A 15,486-nucleotide genomic window follows, 5' to 3' on the forward strand; every position below is an offset into this window, starting at 1 on the left:
TACAAACAAAATAAATAATAATTCTATAATTTTTTGAATAAGACGAATGATCAAAAGTTACAAACAAAAACTCAAAGCGACAAGTATTTTGGGACGGAGGTAGTACTATATAAATCTGAGCACTGTTTAACAGAACATTATCGAAACTCAAGAACAATTAATTTAGGCAGGACATAAACAATAGAAACTTTAGGCAGAACATACCTCACAAAAGCACCCAATCTCATGTATATCAACCCTGTTAATACAAGAAAACCAGTTAAGACAACACGCTCTGAAAATTCGTGTGAGCTACTTACTACACTGCAGGGCTTGCATTGAAAGCTGAAGATAGCAATGTTAGCTAGCTTTTAAGCTAATTAATTAGCCAAAACTAGCCTAATTAACAGTGTGAAATTAGAAGGGTAGGTTTGTTTAGTGTTTTGCCGGGTATAAAGGCTTCAGGTTGGGTTAAATTATGCTGCTTGTTGGGGGGATTAACACTTAACAGCCGCAACTTTAGACCTTAGACACGCCACAAATGTATCTTGAAGCTAATCTCTACTATTTAAAAAATCCGTAGTGGTGATGGTGAAGCCAACGTAGACGCGTGACCTATCAACCGTGGGATCAGAGATCGAGATCGGACGCTTCTCCGGATCCGCAGTCGGCGAGAAAAATGGCGCCCCCCAATCCCCCCGTCGTTGTGCCCCTCCTCTCTCTCTCTCTCTCTCGCACACCCCCACCCCGCCGCCGCCTCCGCCTCCGTACCCCTACGCCGTGCCATCGCGCTTGCACCACTCGTCGCGCCCTCCACACGCCGCTGCATCAGCGCACGCGTCTTCCCCCTCTCTCGGTCGCTCCCTCCGCATCTCCCCTCCTCAACCCCTCGATCCACGTCGCCGCAGCCCCCTCCCTCGGTCGCTCCCTCCGCTTTCCTCCCCCGCATCGTTCGCGCTCGCTATCCAACCGCCGACGCCACTCCTCCCACCTCTTCGCCGCGCCCCGCCACGCCTCTACCGCCAGCGCCCCCATCGCCGCGCCGCGCTACTCCGCGGTGCTCGGGATTGAGGCCGTCGTGCTCGTTGGCACAGCTTGGGACTCCACCTCGTCGCTGATCCTGCTCTCTTCCACTGGAGCTCCCTCGCTAGCCCGATGCAACTACATAAATGCAAATAAATGCAAGCTGCAGGTAATACGCTAATGCTCCCCATGCCCAAAAGGTGTTCGACAAAATGCTTGCTTAGACGTTACAGTTGTGATGTTCAGGGAAATCACTTAGGTTTTAATCCTCGCTGAGCCATATCATATATGAACTACGCCTGCCGCCGCTGCTCCGCCTCCGCCCTTCGTGCCGCTCGGGAGGAGTTGCGACGGGGTCGAGCCCCTCATCGCCGACCACCCTTCTCCGCTCGCAGCCACCGTCGTAGCGTTTAAGTCTCTGCATATGCTGAATCTGAAAGTACCAGCCTGCTCTTTTCTGCTCGTTGGGGATCAATAGGAAATGAATTTCAGACCGATACTAGCCTGCTGTTATAAGTCTCTGCATATGCTGAATCTGAAAGTACCACTTATAGTCATTATAGAACCAAACAGGTTGGAGCTTGCATGCTCAGTTGCGAACAGATGTATTTAGGTGCCAGTCTCTTCGGTTTGCCCATGGCTGCGATGCACAATAGTAGTTGCGAACAGAGTTTTCCTTCCTCGTATACCTCTATGTCCTTCTGATGATGATATGTTCCCGTTTCGCTTCAAGAGGAAGCAATTTCCGGTTAGATTGAGCTTTGCATTGACCATCAATAAGGCGCAGGGTCAAACAATTCCAAATGCAGGCGTCTACTTACCGGAGCCTGTCTTCTCTCATGGTCAATTATACGTCGCGTTGTCTAGAGCAACCTCTAGAACAAACATAAAAATACTATGGATGCCGGTAGAAGACAAGAAACAAAAGAAAAAGTCTAAGCGTACTGGCGTGAAGGACAATGAGAAGAAAGGAAAGGAATTGTCTAAACAGGCTGCAACATACACAAAAAATATTGTGTATAGAGAGGTCCTCACAGATTAGAAAAGGTATATTATGCGACTAATTAACCATCCACAATATGCTTGCTTAAATTCCATTCTTTCTGTAATTTTTATATTCCAAGTCAAACATTTCGTGTGTTTTTTTTCTTGGACAGTAGTAAACATTACTTTCGGTGGGATTTTGGCAAGGCCTATATACACCATTACAGGTATTGTGATCAACTGCAGGTTTTTTATGTGCTACTTATACTAGGAAATGAAAAATCGAAGATTTTTGCATTGTCGTTGTGTCCTACAACTCTACAAGTTTGGATGCAGGATGCTAGCGGACAAGTTATCCAGTGCCTGAACTCTGCTTTATCTAACCTGGTGGCTGACATTGACAACAAATCTATTTACAACACTCTATTATTAGTCTATTACCTGACTCTGGAAAACAACCATCAACTGCAAAACCATTTGATTCACATCCCTTCACCTGATCCCACCTGGTTTCTTGCTTAGGTAGCTTCATGGTAAGGTCAATATGGAGCTGATGATACTTCTATATGGTTCTTTTTTCTTCTTCTTTAATTTTTTTACCTAACAAAAGTACTGAAGCATAGTTCTTAGGTCTGATGATTTATTTAGCTGAATGCTGATTGTTTTCTCTTAAACCTTTCCACGCAGACTATGACAAAGGAAATTTGGATGCAGGCATGTCACAAACTGATTTCATCATTATGGAATCTGCAGAAATTCCAGGCTTTGGTGGTACTAGCTGGACTGACCAGGAGACCTTGCTTCTTTTGGAAGCTTTAGTAATTTTGCAAGCAAAATGGGGTGACATTGCAGAGCATGCTGCACTGAGCAAGAGCGTTCTATTTGTTCAGTAAAATTTGTCGGTCCATTTGGTTGAAATATCAATTATGTAATAAGCGCATTCTATTTGTTCAGTAAAATATCACACAATCCTTTTGAGTTGATTAATGGTACTATGTTTTTCTGGATCAGTGATAACCAGGGTAGACAACTCTTAGCATTGATAGTACCAGGAAACTGAATAAAACATTTCCAGAACTGGTGAAATAAGTTAGTTTTTTTTCACTTCAATGATTGTCTCCTCCAAATCATGACGAATACTTTGAAGGCCAGAATACGAGCGGGCGGCACGGAGGGCAAACCCTACCGATATTTTGTAATGTGGTATTCCTCTATGCAGTTTCTCTGTAAGACTGAAGTTATTTCTTTCATAAAATTGGTTACATTCTGATCGGTGCAGTTTATGGCTCTTAATGTTGCCAACATACAAGTCATTTTATGTAACGAGTTTGAGCATTACTGTTGCTACTCCTTAAATTTGAGTCAGCGAGTAGTTCTGAAACACTAATTAAATTATGTTGGAATGCTGGAGTTCACGGCTTTATCCCCCGTGATCAACAAAATTCCCCGTAGCAACGCACGGGCACCCTACTAGTTGTCTGTAATGCTGATAATTGACAAGCATGCATGTGCCATCTTGAATCGTCGATGGAGTTCAGAAGAAGGATGGTGTTTGACATACCTAGCTGATGTAGCAGAAGATGCTCCTCGAGGAGGTTCTTGTTGGGAAAGACCCGGTGTCCGGACAGAGGTGACTGAACAGAGAAGTAATTGCCAATGGATCTTGCATGGAGGGATGGCAGCAAAACATAAGCTTCTTCATCCACACGAGCAGCGACAGGGAGAGGAGTAAGGGACTCACCTGATGTCTGCACTGGGAGGAAGGAAGGCGGCGCCGGGGAAGTCAGTGGTGGCCGCGGATGCGTCTACAAGTGACTGCTCCAGCAGATCCGATGTGAGGTGGCGGCGGTGTCTACAGCGAGAGCCGAGAGGAGGCGGCGACGCGGGCGGATGCGGTGGAAGGCAGCGGCGCAGGAGGATGCGGTGGGAGGCGCCGTCGCCGGTGGATGCGGTGGGAGGCGCCGGCGCGCGACGGGACGAGGAGAGCGGCGCGAGAGGCACCGACGCGCGATGGGGAGAGACGGCGCTTGCGCCTCTCGGGTGGAGCGTGGTGGATTTCCACCGGTCTGGGTGGTGGATCAGTATCCCTAGGGTTTGGGGGGTCATGGGCCGGGATTCCCACCTTCCCGGACCGAACCGAATGCGATTTTTGTCAGCACAGGGGTTTTTTCCCCGCGTGGTGGGCTTCCCCGAAGGGGCCGGGGATCCCGGCCTTTTACACTCGAACCGAACGAGGCCTGAGGAGGCAGAGGTTGCCATCGTAGGCGGCCTGGAGGAGCATCTTCTCCTTCTCTTGCTTCCCCATCATCCCCTTCTCCTCCTCCATGGAGAGAGAGGATCGATCGGGATCGCTCGGGGGTGGAGAAGGCGAGAGAGCGGTAGTGGCAGGCAGTGTGCTACTCGCTACTAGTAGAAGCCTAGGCCCTAGGCATTAGCCCTTGACTGGAGGAGACGTAGCGGCGGAAGAGAAGAAGACGAACGATGCGGAGTGGGTTTTGTAGAGACTGCGGAGTTGGTGGGGAAGGCAGCGATAGTCAGGTCGTGGATACTGGATAGATGATGGTTAACCAAGGTTAACACTCAATTTCTCCCTTTTTAACGATGGTTAAGTTGGAGGTTGGTGTTGGGAACCATCCCATACATGGAAAACGGAGCGGTTTATTAACGCGTGATCAATTAAGTATTAGCTATTTTTTTTCAAAAATAGATCGATATGTTTTTTTAACAACTTTTGTATAGAAACTTTTTTTAAAAAAAATATACAGTTTAGCAGTTTGAAAAGTGTGCACGTGAAAAACGAAAGGGGAGTGTTGGGAACTTGCTCTTGCAAAACACACCAATTTGCACAATAATCTAAACTCAAACAGTTTTTTTAAATAAGATATATATTATATTTTTTAATATTGGCAGTTTACACGCGCAGTTTCTCACGATTATAAGGGAGTGTTCAGCACTCTGTTTTCCCAACTCATCTCTCTTTTATTCCGCGCGCATGTTTTTCAAACTATTAAACAGAATATTTTGTTGCAAAAAGTTTCTATACAAAAGTTGCTTTAAAAATCATATTGATCCATTTTTTAGAAAAAATAGCTAATAATTAATTAATCACGCGCTAATAGACCACTCCGTTTCCCGTGCGCCAGTAGATTTGTTCCTAACGAACTCAGCCTAAGGCGCTTTAAAATGCAGATAAGAAAAACATATGAATAGAAAAAAAAAGTAAAGTCTACTGGCGGTTACTAAACTTATGTGGTTGTGTCATCTACCTCTCTATACTCTTGAAATGTATTTACGGATCCCAAATTTATCTTGGTTATTATATAGGTCCAAACGGAATCCAATCCACTCTAAAGGCTAACGTGACAATGTCACAATTGGGGCCGACCTGCAAGTGGGAATGACATGTCAGTCATATAGAAAAAGATAAAATTAAAAAAAAAAGGAGATAATATGTTTTTAATTTTATTTTTTCCCAATGACTGATACGTGGGTCCCACTACACATATGCACCACGGTGGCATGCCTTGTCAATGTATGAATCGGGTTGGAGTCTGTTTGGAGCTGTAGGAAAAAAAAAGTTTGGGATGTAAAAATATATTTTAAGTGTTTAAGCACACAGATGACATAACTGAACAAAGTTTAAGAAGCACTTGTGTACTCACTCTAGAAAAAAAACATAGAAATTAACGTAGTACTAGATGTGTGAAAATAGATATGGAAAGAGAAGCCATTTAATTACACTATATAAACAATATAACTAAGGCGTAACGCCGTGCTTATTTTTCTATATATCTGTCCAAGAGGTTTGACCATAGGAATACAATCCTATAAAAAAACAGATCTTCCCCCTGTGAATTGAAAAGGACCTATAGGAAATTGAATCCTTCCTTCTTCTTTTTTTAAATTACACGGTACAACGCATACACTCACAACACGCACACACACTCACCCCTATGAATACACGCACGCAAACCCTACCCTTATGAGCATCTTCGAAGATTGGGCCAGCAAATCAATCTGGAGATTGACGACGTGTCACGCCCTGAAGTTCCCCAACCTTGCTTTAAATTCATAAAATAAATCGTCCAAAGAAATGATTTAATTTAACCTAGAGATGAATCCCTAAATTAATAAATGTAAATAATAATCGGAATCGGCATGTGGAATTTTTCTTGGATTCTACATGTCAAAATATGCTAACAGGATTTTTAGTGGAATTTTCAGAGCTCAATAAATAATTTTAACCAATTAAAAACTTTAAACCACAATAAATAATCCCAGGAAAATCCTTTTTCTTTTTCCTCCTTTTCTTTTCCTTCTTTTTCTCTTTTGGGCCGCCAGCCCAACTCGCCTCCCACGCCTCCCTCCTTACCGGGCCGGCCCAATACTTCTCCCCTCCCCCGAAGTCCTACCTTCCTCCCCCTCTCCCCCTGGGCGCCGACAGGTGGGGCCCACCTGTCGGGTTCACCCCTAACCTCCAGCCGCCGTGCCCTATGCAAACCGCCGCCCACGCCGCCGCTTCCCCCGCTCCTCCCATGCCCCACTCCGCCTGTGCTCCGCGTCCACGTCGCCCGCCCACTCTCCCGCACGCGCACACACCCGCTTGGAGGTGGGATTCATTTCGAATCCTCCCCCCTCTCTCTCTCCACCTCCCACGTTGCCGGCCAAATCGGCCACCTTCCCGGCCTCGTCCGCCTCCCCCTTCGCCTATAAAACATTCCCCCGAGCCCCCTCTCTCTTTTTCCCCACTCGCCGCGCTCTCTCGTGCCTCCTACCTCCGTCTCGCCGCTCGCCACTAGCGCCGCCGCTTGCCGCCGCCTCCGGCCGCGCGCCGCCGCCGCTGCGCCACGCCGTCGCCGCTGCTAGCTTCGCCGTCGTGGGAGCTATCCCGGCCGCCGCTCGGTTGCCCCTACCGCCGTCGCACCGCTGTTCCCACGCCAAGCCACGCGCCGCCGCCCATTGTTGCCTCCATCCGCCGCTAGCCGCCGCTAGGGTCATCGTCGAGCCACTCCGTCATCGTCGTCGGCCTCGCGACGTCGAGAGCCGCCTCGTCCACCCCGTGCACCCCGCCGTCCACCGCTTGCCGCCGCCGTCCGCTGTCGTCTTCACCCATGCCGGTCGAATCTCCGGTGAGGCCTCCCTCCCCCTCTTTTTTTCCCTTCCTCTCCCTCCTAGCGCCGGGCTACGCCGTGCGTCACCACCCTTCGCGCCGCCCGCCGCCGCCTCTCACCGCTGATTGTCGTCGCAGACGACGCGCGCGCGCAGCCGCCCTTGCCATAACCGGCCGGCCGCCTTGAAGCCGAGCCAAGCCAGGTCGCCTTCCTCCTCCCCTTTGAGCCACCGTCTGCTGGGACCCACCCACCAGGCCACCTCCTCCTCCTCTTGTGCCGCTGACATGCGGGGCCCGCTTGTCGGCGCCGCCCCCCCTTGCTGATGTCATCCGGGGTTATTTATTGCGCAATAAATCTATTAAGGTCTTTTCTTTATTAGTAAAAACACAAATAATCTTCTAAAATTCATATCTAATCCATCCAAGCTCCATTTAAGTCCATTCAAGTCTCAGTAAATTCATAAAAATGCATAGAATCCATTAAAAATGGTTTTGTTTCCTGTTTCAGTAGTCTTATAGCATGTTTTCCTTGTGTGCTTTGTTTGTCGCGTAGATTTCGGCCGCTTCGTCGATCCGCGGTTTCTCAAAGACGTTGATGTGGTCTCATCAGTGCAAGAGCAAGGCAAGTCATGCACTACGATTGATCATATTGTACCCAATTTACAAATGTCCCGCATTTCTATTAAATGTTGCATCATTTTACAATATCATGTGGGATGGGCCCAACTACTCAGCCATATATTGTTTACCTTATATTATTGATAACTTGGGTATCCAAATGATTAGATGTTGGCTTAGGAAATGCTTAGCCATGCTTAGTTCAACTAGTACACAAAAGGGGAATCACATTAATGCATAGACTTTGATTATTGGCATAGCTTTGGATTAGTGCCACCGCAATGGTGTTAGTTAATTAAAATACACTACATGGTGGGCTATGGGTGCATGGTTCTGCTAGTTGTCACGCCCAGAAATGTAGCCCAAATTTCCAGACTATTTTGTGTATTAAATCCCTGTTCAGGACCAGCCAGGGTACACAAAACGACAAGTAATATACAGTTCCAAACGTAAATAAAGCGTAAAATACTTACAGAAGAGGCACTTAGTCCTCACACCGAAACAAAAGCAGCAGCAGCGGAAAAAGGCGATCCTAGCGGGGCTTTAGCTCCACTCCACAGGCAAAACTCAACTGGGGTCTGAGCCTTGGTCTTCTAACTTCGTCTTCAGCTCAGAAGCACTACACTTCTGAAAAGGGGGAAAATAATAGCAAGGCTGAGTACAACCACCGTACTCAGCAAGCCACACCAACGATGCAGACGTGCAAGGGGACACAAGGACGGTTTGTGGCTATTTGCATAAAGGCAGTTGTAAAACATTTTATTGAGCAAAAGACTAAAACTGTTAAGTAATTAAGGTAATATTAAATCTCCACTGATCAACGCTACACCACGTTGAACAGGCCCAACCAACCCACCTGAACTACAGTGCATTGGGTCGATTTATTAAGGTGTGACTAATCACGGTGAATCTGGTTGACCGCCCATAACCGCGGGCACGGCTATTCGAATAATTTTACTCTGATCAGAGGTGTACAACTGTACCCACAAGACACAGCCCCACGACACGTTTCCGTGCGCCGACATGCCACTACGACATACCGGAAAGAGGCTGTGACAGGACCCTTCGCATAACCCTCTCTAGCCAAGCACACCACACCTCAGGTTTCACCCCCACTCCTCGCAAGGCAGCGGGTAGTCCCCTCTCGTGCCTAGGTGAATCCGGAAGCGACAGAGGCCGTCGCAGGGCCCGCCCCACTCCATCACGCCCACCCTTGCCTGGATGCGTCGGCTAGAGGAAAGCTACACTACAAGCCCAGCCGTTGCCCACGCTGGCTTGTGGTAAGTACGAGAAATTCTTCCAGGGTTTCCCGTGAACCGGTCCTTAATTGCCATGGGTGCGACTAGCAAAACCATGCACCCACAGCCCACCCTTCAGTCGCATTTTAGTTGGATAATTACGACCATGAAGCATGGCCAGATGTCTCGAGCACGCAGCTCATTCTAATACTAAAAGGTCTAATACTGTAATTATCCCATCAACCGAGCTAGTGATAATTAAGCATAGCTAAGCATATAGTTCTAGCTAGGTCACATAAGTAACATGAGCTAGTCGATCTATTACCCAAACTTGACAAAGGACAGATATCAAGTAAACATGGCACAAGCGAGCAGATAGGTAAAACCCTGACCCCATGTAATTAGCAAAACATGCATATTTATTTGCAAACAGTAAAACATTTGTAAATTGGGATCAACATGCTCAAGGGGAATGCGTGACTTGCCTTGCTTCTTCACTTTGATCTTCCGAACTCTTTTCCTCGCGACCGCGGACTTCTGAAACGACGGATTCTACACGCTAGCACGCAAAACGAGGAAAAAATCTAATAAAAACCAAGAAAACAGTACATAAAAACTAAACAAACATGTAGAGCTCAATTTTAGATGAATTTTGCAAGTTGAATGGCTCAATTCGGAGTTCGAATGAATTAGGTATGAATTTTAGAAGTTTTGAGCCATTTAAATGAATTTCTAGAATTAAACTCGATTTATTGCGCAATTATTATTTATTTTTACAAAGGAAATGGAGAGATGCTGACGTCAGCAAGGGGCGCCGGCGCCGACAGGCGGGCCCAACGCGTCAGCGGGTCAAGGAGGCAACCCACGGTGGACACGGACCACCACGGTGACTGGCTACACCGTGGACCAAGACCACAGTGGTCCATGGTGAGCAACAGGCCACGGCCAGCGTGCGGCAACGGCATGGACCCGAACGCCGACGGCGGTGCACGGCCGGACGGCCGCCGGCGACAAGACGCGGCGTAGCGGCGGGCATGGGAAGCGGCCGACGCAGGGAAAAAGGGAAAGTAGTTGGGGCTCACCGAGCGGCACGGCGGAAGGAGGCGGCCGGCGGCGGGCATCTCGGGTGAGGACGCGGCGGCACTCCGACGGCGTCCCGCGGGCATAGAGCAGCGGACGGCGGCCGGAGGGACCTGGGAAAGGAGGCGGGGCAGTTAGGGGAGGGAGAGGCGTCGCGCATGGCGAGGGACGCCGACCAAACATGAGGAATTGGTGGCGGGACTCACCCGGGAGGCGCGGGGAGATGAGCCCGGCGACGATTGGGAGCGGCGGAGCGGTTGCCGGGGAGCGGCATGGAGCGGCGAACGCGGTGGTGGCGGTGGGGTGGCGTGAGGCGGTCAGAAACGGCGCCGAGCGGCGGCCGGAGGCGCAAACATGGCGGTGGCCTCGGGTGCACGGTGAAAGAGGAGTTTCGGCGATGGTTTGAGGAAACGGAGTGGTTGCCGAGCTTGCCCTCGAGATGGGGAAGCCAGTGAAGGTTGTCGCGTGGGGTGCCGACGGCTAGGGCGGCGGCGAGGTGCGGCTGGAGTAGGCAGCGGCGACGGAGAGAGGTGGTGCGCGTGGCGGTAGTGTTTCGGTAGTGGATCGGGGAAGAGGGGCGGTGGACGGGGTTCGCACGGTGGCTGCGGTGCCGGGGAGGACGACGGCGTAGTGCGGGGTGGACGGGAGCGGCGGCGCGGCGCGGCTGGAGCACGCCGGCGGCTGCGGAGCTGGGGCGCGCGTGGGGAGAGCGGGAATAGGTGCCGCGGGCTCGGGGAGGAGGGGGAAACGGGAGAGGAATCCCTGGGGATGCTCTTTATAGGGGAGGGGAGGCGGGATCGAGCCCGAGAGAGGTAGAAACTGGCCGGCGACGTGGGAGGAGAGAGAGATGCGGGAGGCGGCGACGTGGCCGGATTTTGCGGGGGGAGTGGGGGGAAACGGCGCGGACGTGGGCGACGACCGCGTCCATGCACGCACGGGAGAGGCAGTCGCGCGGGAGAGGCGGCGACGTGGGAGGATTTGGCGGCCATGGCGGCGGTTGGGGATGGAGCTGGAGGTAGGAGATGACAGGTGGGGCTCCACGAGTCCCACCTGTCGAAGAGAGGGGGAGAGGAAAACGGGCTAGGGAGGAAATGTAGACTTGAGGGAGAGAGAGAGCCGAGCGGGCCGAGGAGGGGGAAAAGATCTTGGGCCGAAAACGGCCCAAAGACAAAGAGGGGAAATTTTATTTGTTTTCTTTTTATTTTAATTGATTAAATGAACTTTGTGACTTTAAAATTATTTCTTGAGCTCCGAAAATTCACGAAAAAAATCCGGAGAGTATTTTAGGGCAAAAAGAATATTGCGAAATATTCCCGGCCAATGATTTTTAAAGGGAAAAATTTTAATTCTCCCAATAATTCACTTGGATAAATTGCTTAACTTTTTATTTAATTTCTAGGAAATGCATTATTTAATGATTTTTAATCCCGAACGAAAATCGGGGCGTTACACTAGTCGTGCCCATGGCAATTAAGGATCGGTTCGCGGGATGCCCTGGAAGAACTTATCGTACTTACCACAAGCCAGCGTGGGCAACGACTGGGCTTGTAGTGTAGCTTTCCTCTAGCCAACGTACCCAGGCGAGGGTGGGCGTGATGGAGTTGGGTCGGCCGAGGTGTCCGGTTGATCGGCTTCCGGATTCACCGCGGCATGAAAGGGGGGCTGCCCGTTGCCTACTGGGGACGGGGGCGAACCCTAAGGTGTGGTGCGATCGGTTAGAGGAGGTTATGCGAAGGGTCCTGTCACGGCCTCTTTCCGGTATGTCGTGGTGGCATGTCGGCGCACGGTAACGTGTCGTGGAGCTGTGTCTTGTGGGTACAGTTGTAAACCTCTGATCAGAGTAAAACTATTCGAATAATCGTGCCCGCGGTTATGGGCGATCGACCAGATTCACCGTGATTAGTCTCACCCCTAGTTTAGCTTAATGAACTGGTATAGTTCAGGTGATTGGTTGGGCCTGTTGCAATGTGGTGTAGCGTTGGACAGTGATTGGTTAATATTGATTAATTGCTACAACTGTTTTACTGCTTTCAACTACTGCTTTTAAATGCTAGCTTTATGCAAATGAACCTCTAGCCTCCTTTGGTTATACCCTGCATCATACATTCTCTTCCGGTATGACTTGCTGAGTACAGTGGGTAGTACTCAGTCTTGCTCTCTTTTCCCCCACCCCAGAGTTGAAGTTCTTCTCAGTTGGAGATGTCTCGAAGAAGTTAGTTTCGTCACTGCCGTCAAGGATGCCTGTGGAATAGAGTCGCCTCATTGCAGGAGTCAAGTCTTCAGGCTTAGCTCGCTTTTGTCTTTTCCGCTGCATTTGTAATCTTTTATATTTTTGTAAGACGTGGATCTGTATGTCAACAATTGTCGTTTGTGTACCCTGGCTGGTCCTAGACAGGGATTTAATGCACATTCAGCTTAGAAATTCTGGTTCGTTAATTTCTAGGCGTGACACGACGTCACCAGTCGAACCCAGGACCTATGATGGTACTGAGGCTCTTGTAACTAGCAGACTATAGGCCCTTTCGCAATTGTATCCTTCCTTTGCCAGTCCTCTATTTCAAAATGGACCTAAGAGCAACACCAAGAGATTGGCTAAATCTCATCCCTAAAATTTTGGTTTTTTTCAAATTCTAAACATAATTTGATGCGTGAAAAAAAATATCCCTCCAAGAGGTTGCCAAAAATTGACTCCCTAAAATAGAAAACGTTGGCCTCATGTGAAACTAACCATAAAAATCAGTTTATTCCTCTTCCTCCTGCATGATTGTCGGGTACAAGACTTGAGCGGCAAGAGCACGCAATTGGAAGCGGATCAGGAAGGCCCGCTTGTACGTTCCTCACAAAGCGAAAACTAAAGGGATGGGAACTCCAAACTTTTGGCAGTAAAATGAGAAAAATACTAGGTGATACCCCGCGCTTTGCTGCGGGATTCATGGATGAGTATATGTTAAATATTGTTGAAATGTTGAGAAAATAATGTGAGAAAGATGATTTGACACATTCTTGTTGATGATGTATCATGTTTACATGGGATTTAAAATAGACTAGAATATATTTTTTTTAAAAAAAGGCTAGAATAGTAATTGCTAGTGAGTGAAGATGTGGCATGCTTGCATGGGATTTTAAATAGGCTAGAATAGTAATTGCTAGTGGGTGATGATGTGGCATGCTTGCATGTTGAGCTTTAGCTTCTAATAATTATTAGTGGGTACCAACTATATAGAAAGTATAGATTGGAGTTGGTTTTTTTGCTAGTAATCCCAATAAGTACGGGGTAGGGGCACTACTGGACATGCTCTAAGGAGAGTTATCTAACCGACCTCTTCTCCTCACGTCATTGGCAGCACATAATCATCTTCTACTCAAACCAAAAGAGTAGAAGTACATGGACAGTCCTTCAACTTATATGGGTGTGTCGTGTAGATCCCTAATCTCTCAAAATGTACACCTAGATCTAGAAAACTTGTCAAATTGTGTCATTCCGGTATTAAATTGCCACGGTCACTCCGGGATCCTATGTGGCATTCCATATAGACGTTGACATCATGACATGGCATATTCAGCAATTCTACACTGACTGATAAGTGAGGCCTATTCATAAAAAAAATATTTTACTTCTTTTCCTTTCCGTTTTCTTCTTCTTCATTCAGATGTACAAACTACGATGAGACTGTGAGAGCTCGAGGGCAGCTGCCAAGGTGAGCTTGACCAGAGGCAACTAGGGGCGATGTCAGCGGCACGGAGAGATGAAAGCAAAGCTAGAACTTGCCTGCTCACATGGAGAGGCTGAAAGGGAGCTCACTGCCGCACGTTGTTGGATCTGAGTAGAAGGTGTCGACATCGGGCTTGGAACAATGGACCAAGACCAAATCGAGGGGCTTGTGCCCGGTCCATGCCCACCAACTCAAGCTTGGTGAGGCTATGCCAGATGAACCCCGCCGTACAGAAGGCAGCAACAATAAAGAGGAGTCAGAAGCTTGAGGTTGATGACCCCTCACCTTCCCCTTGCTGCGCTATTTCCCCATCTTCTCTACCATGCTAGCTTGCTTCACCTGAGCCACCTTCTTTGAGGCCCTCCCATTTCCCGCATCTCCTCCCTCACGGGCTAGATACGCCTGGGCCGCCATCGCTGAGGCCCTCCCCCTTCCCACATCTCCTCAGCCATGCGGCTAGCCACATCTAGGCCACCGTCACCCCCTTCCCTTGTTGGCGATGACTTGAGGTTGTCGAGATGAGTGCCGCATTCCGCGGTGGCCTACAACTGTAGTGAGAAGGAGAAGAAATGGAAAAAAAAAAAAGAGAATAAAAATAACAAATAAAGAAAAAGGAAAATTTTTAAGTGGATCCCTATTTGTCAGTGAGCCATGATGCCATGTTTATCTTCGTGTGGCATGTTACGTTAGTCCCACGTAGGATATCAGAGGGACTGTGGCAATTTGGGATCGAAATAACATACTTCGACAAATTCTAGAACTTCAATCTGCATTTTAAGAGTTTAGGGACCTACTCCCTCCATCATATTATAAGTCGTTTGATTTTTTCTTAGTCAGACTTCTTTAGGTTTGACCAAAATATAATAATATTTTCAATACAAACAACATTATATCAAAATATATTTAATGTTAAATTTAATGGAACTAGTTTGGTGTCCTAGCTAGATGTTGATAATTTGTTTTTCTGATAATAGATTGAAGCGGTTCTAGAGTACTGGTTATTACAGTGCACTCTCATCGCCCCACACTCTGTTGCGGGATATATATTAGATATTGGAAAAACAAAGAAATGATTTGGATTGAAATATTATGAAAATGATTTGAGAATGATGATTTAGCATGTATGTGTTCAGTTTTAGAATGAAATAAATTGTAGACAATTACTATATATTTGCATGTTGAACTTTATGTGATTAATGGGTTGATGCGACACGCTTGTAGGTTTTAGGAGTGCTAATAAATATTAGAGAGAATCTCTTATATGCCACTCTAAATTAACCGGCTCCCTTATATGCCACTTTAAATTGGCTTCTCCCTTTTATGCCACCGGTTCAAGTTTCTCCTCCCTTTTATGCTATTGCCGTCAGTCCACCGTCAGTTGACCATTAACTTCATTGTAAAAAGATTAATATAGCTACTGGATACAACATATGAAAATTGATTTTTTTCTACATCACATGCAATTTTAGCCATCACCATCACAAATAAATTTTCAATATAAGCATGAAACATGCAGTTTTCCAACAATATTTTTAATATAAAGAGCATTTTTCGCTGGTTCTGATAAAGTTTTGTTCACTCAAAAAGGATTTAAAATAAATTAGTTATGATTTTTTTGAAGTTTACACGTTTTTTAGTTGAGAGGGCATATTGGTCATTTATGAAAAAAAAAACTAACCTTTGACTAACAGTCAACAAACACTATAGTGGTGGGAGTGGCATAAAAGGGTGGAAAAACTAG

General features: G+C 47.5%; 1 protein-coding gene across 1 annotated transcript; it reads left to right on the plus strand.

Moving 5' to 3' along the window:
• The first annotated feature begins 658 nt into the window (after positions 1–658).
• LOC127785467 (uncharacterized) lies at positions 659–2,859 on the plus strand. The gene is made up of 2 exons (XM_052312923.1): positions 659–1,171; positions 2,674–2,859. Exons 1-2 carry the CDS (start codon positions 659–661, stop codon positions 2,803–2,805), a joined length of 645 nt encoding a protein of 214 aa, XP_052168883.1. The 3' UTR covers positions 2,806–2,859.
• Positions 2,860–15,486: the final 12,627 nt, after the last annotated feature.

Source organism: Oryza glaberrima, chromosome 9 (assembly GCF_000147395.1).
Source record: "Oryza glaberrima chromosome 9, OglaRS2, whole genome shotgun sequence".
NCBI classification, from domain to species: domain Eukaryota; kingdom Viridiplantae; phylum Streptophyta; class Magnoliopsida; order Poales; family Poaceae; genus Oryza; species Oryza glaberrima.

Bases quoted from the DNA above. Each gene is read 5' to 3' on its own strand.
- LOC127785467 (XM_052312923.1), top strand. From the start codon at position 659: ATGGCGCCCCCCAATCCCCCCGTCGTTGTGCCCCTCCTCTCTCTCTCT. The intron at 1,172-2,673 runs GTAATACGCTAA...CTTTCCACGCAG, and splicing joins CAAATAAATGCAAGCTGCAG to ACTATGACAAAGGAAATTTG.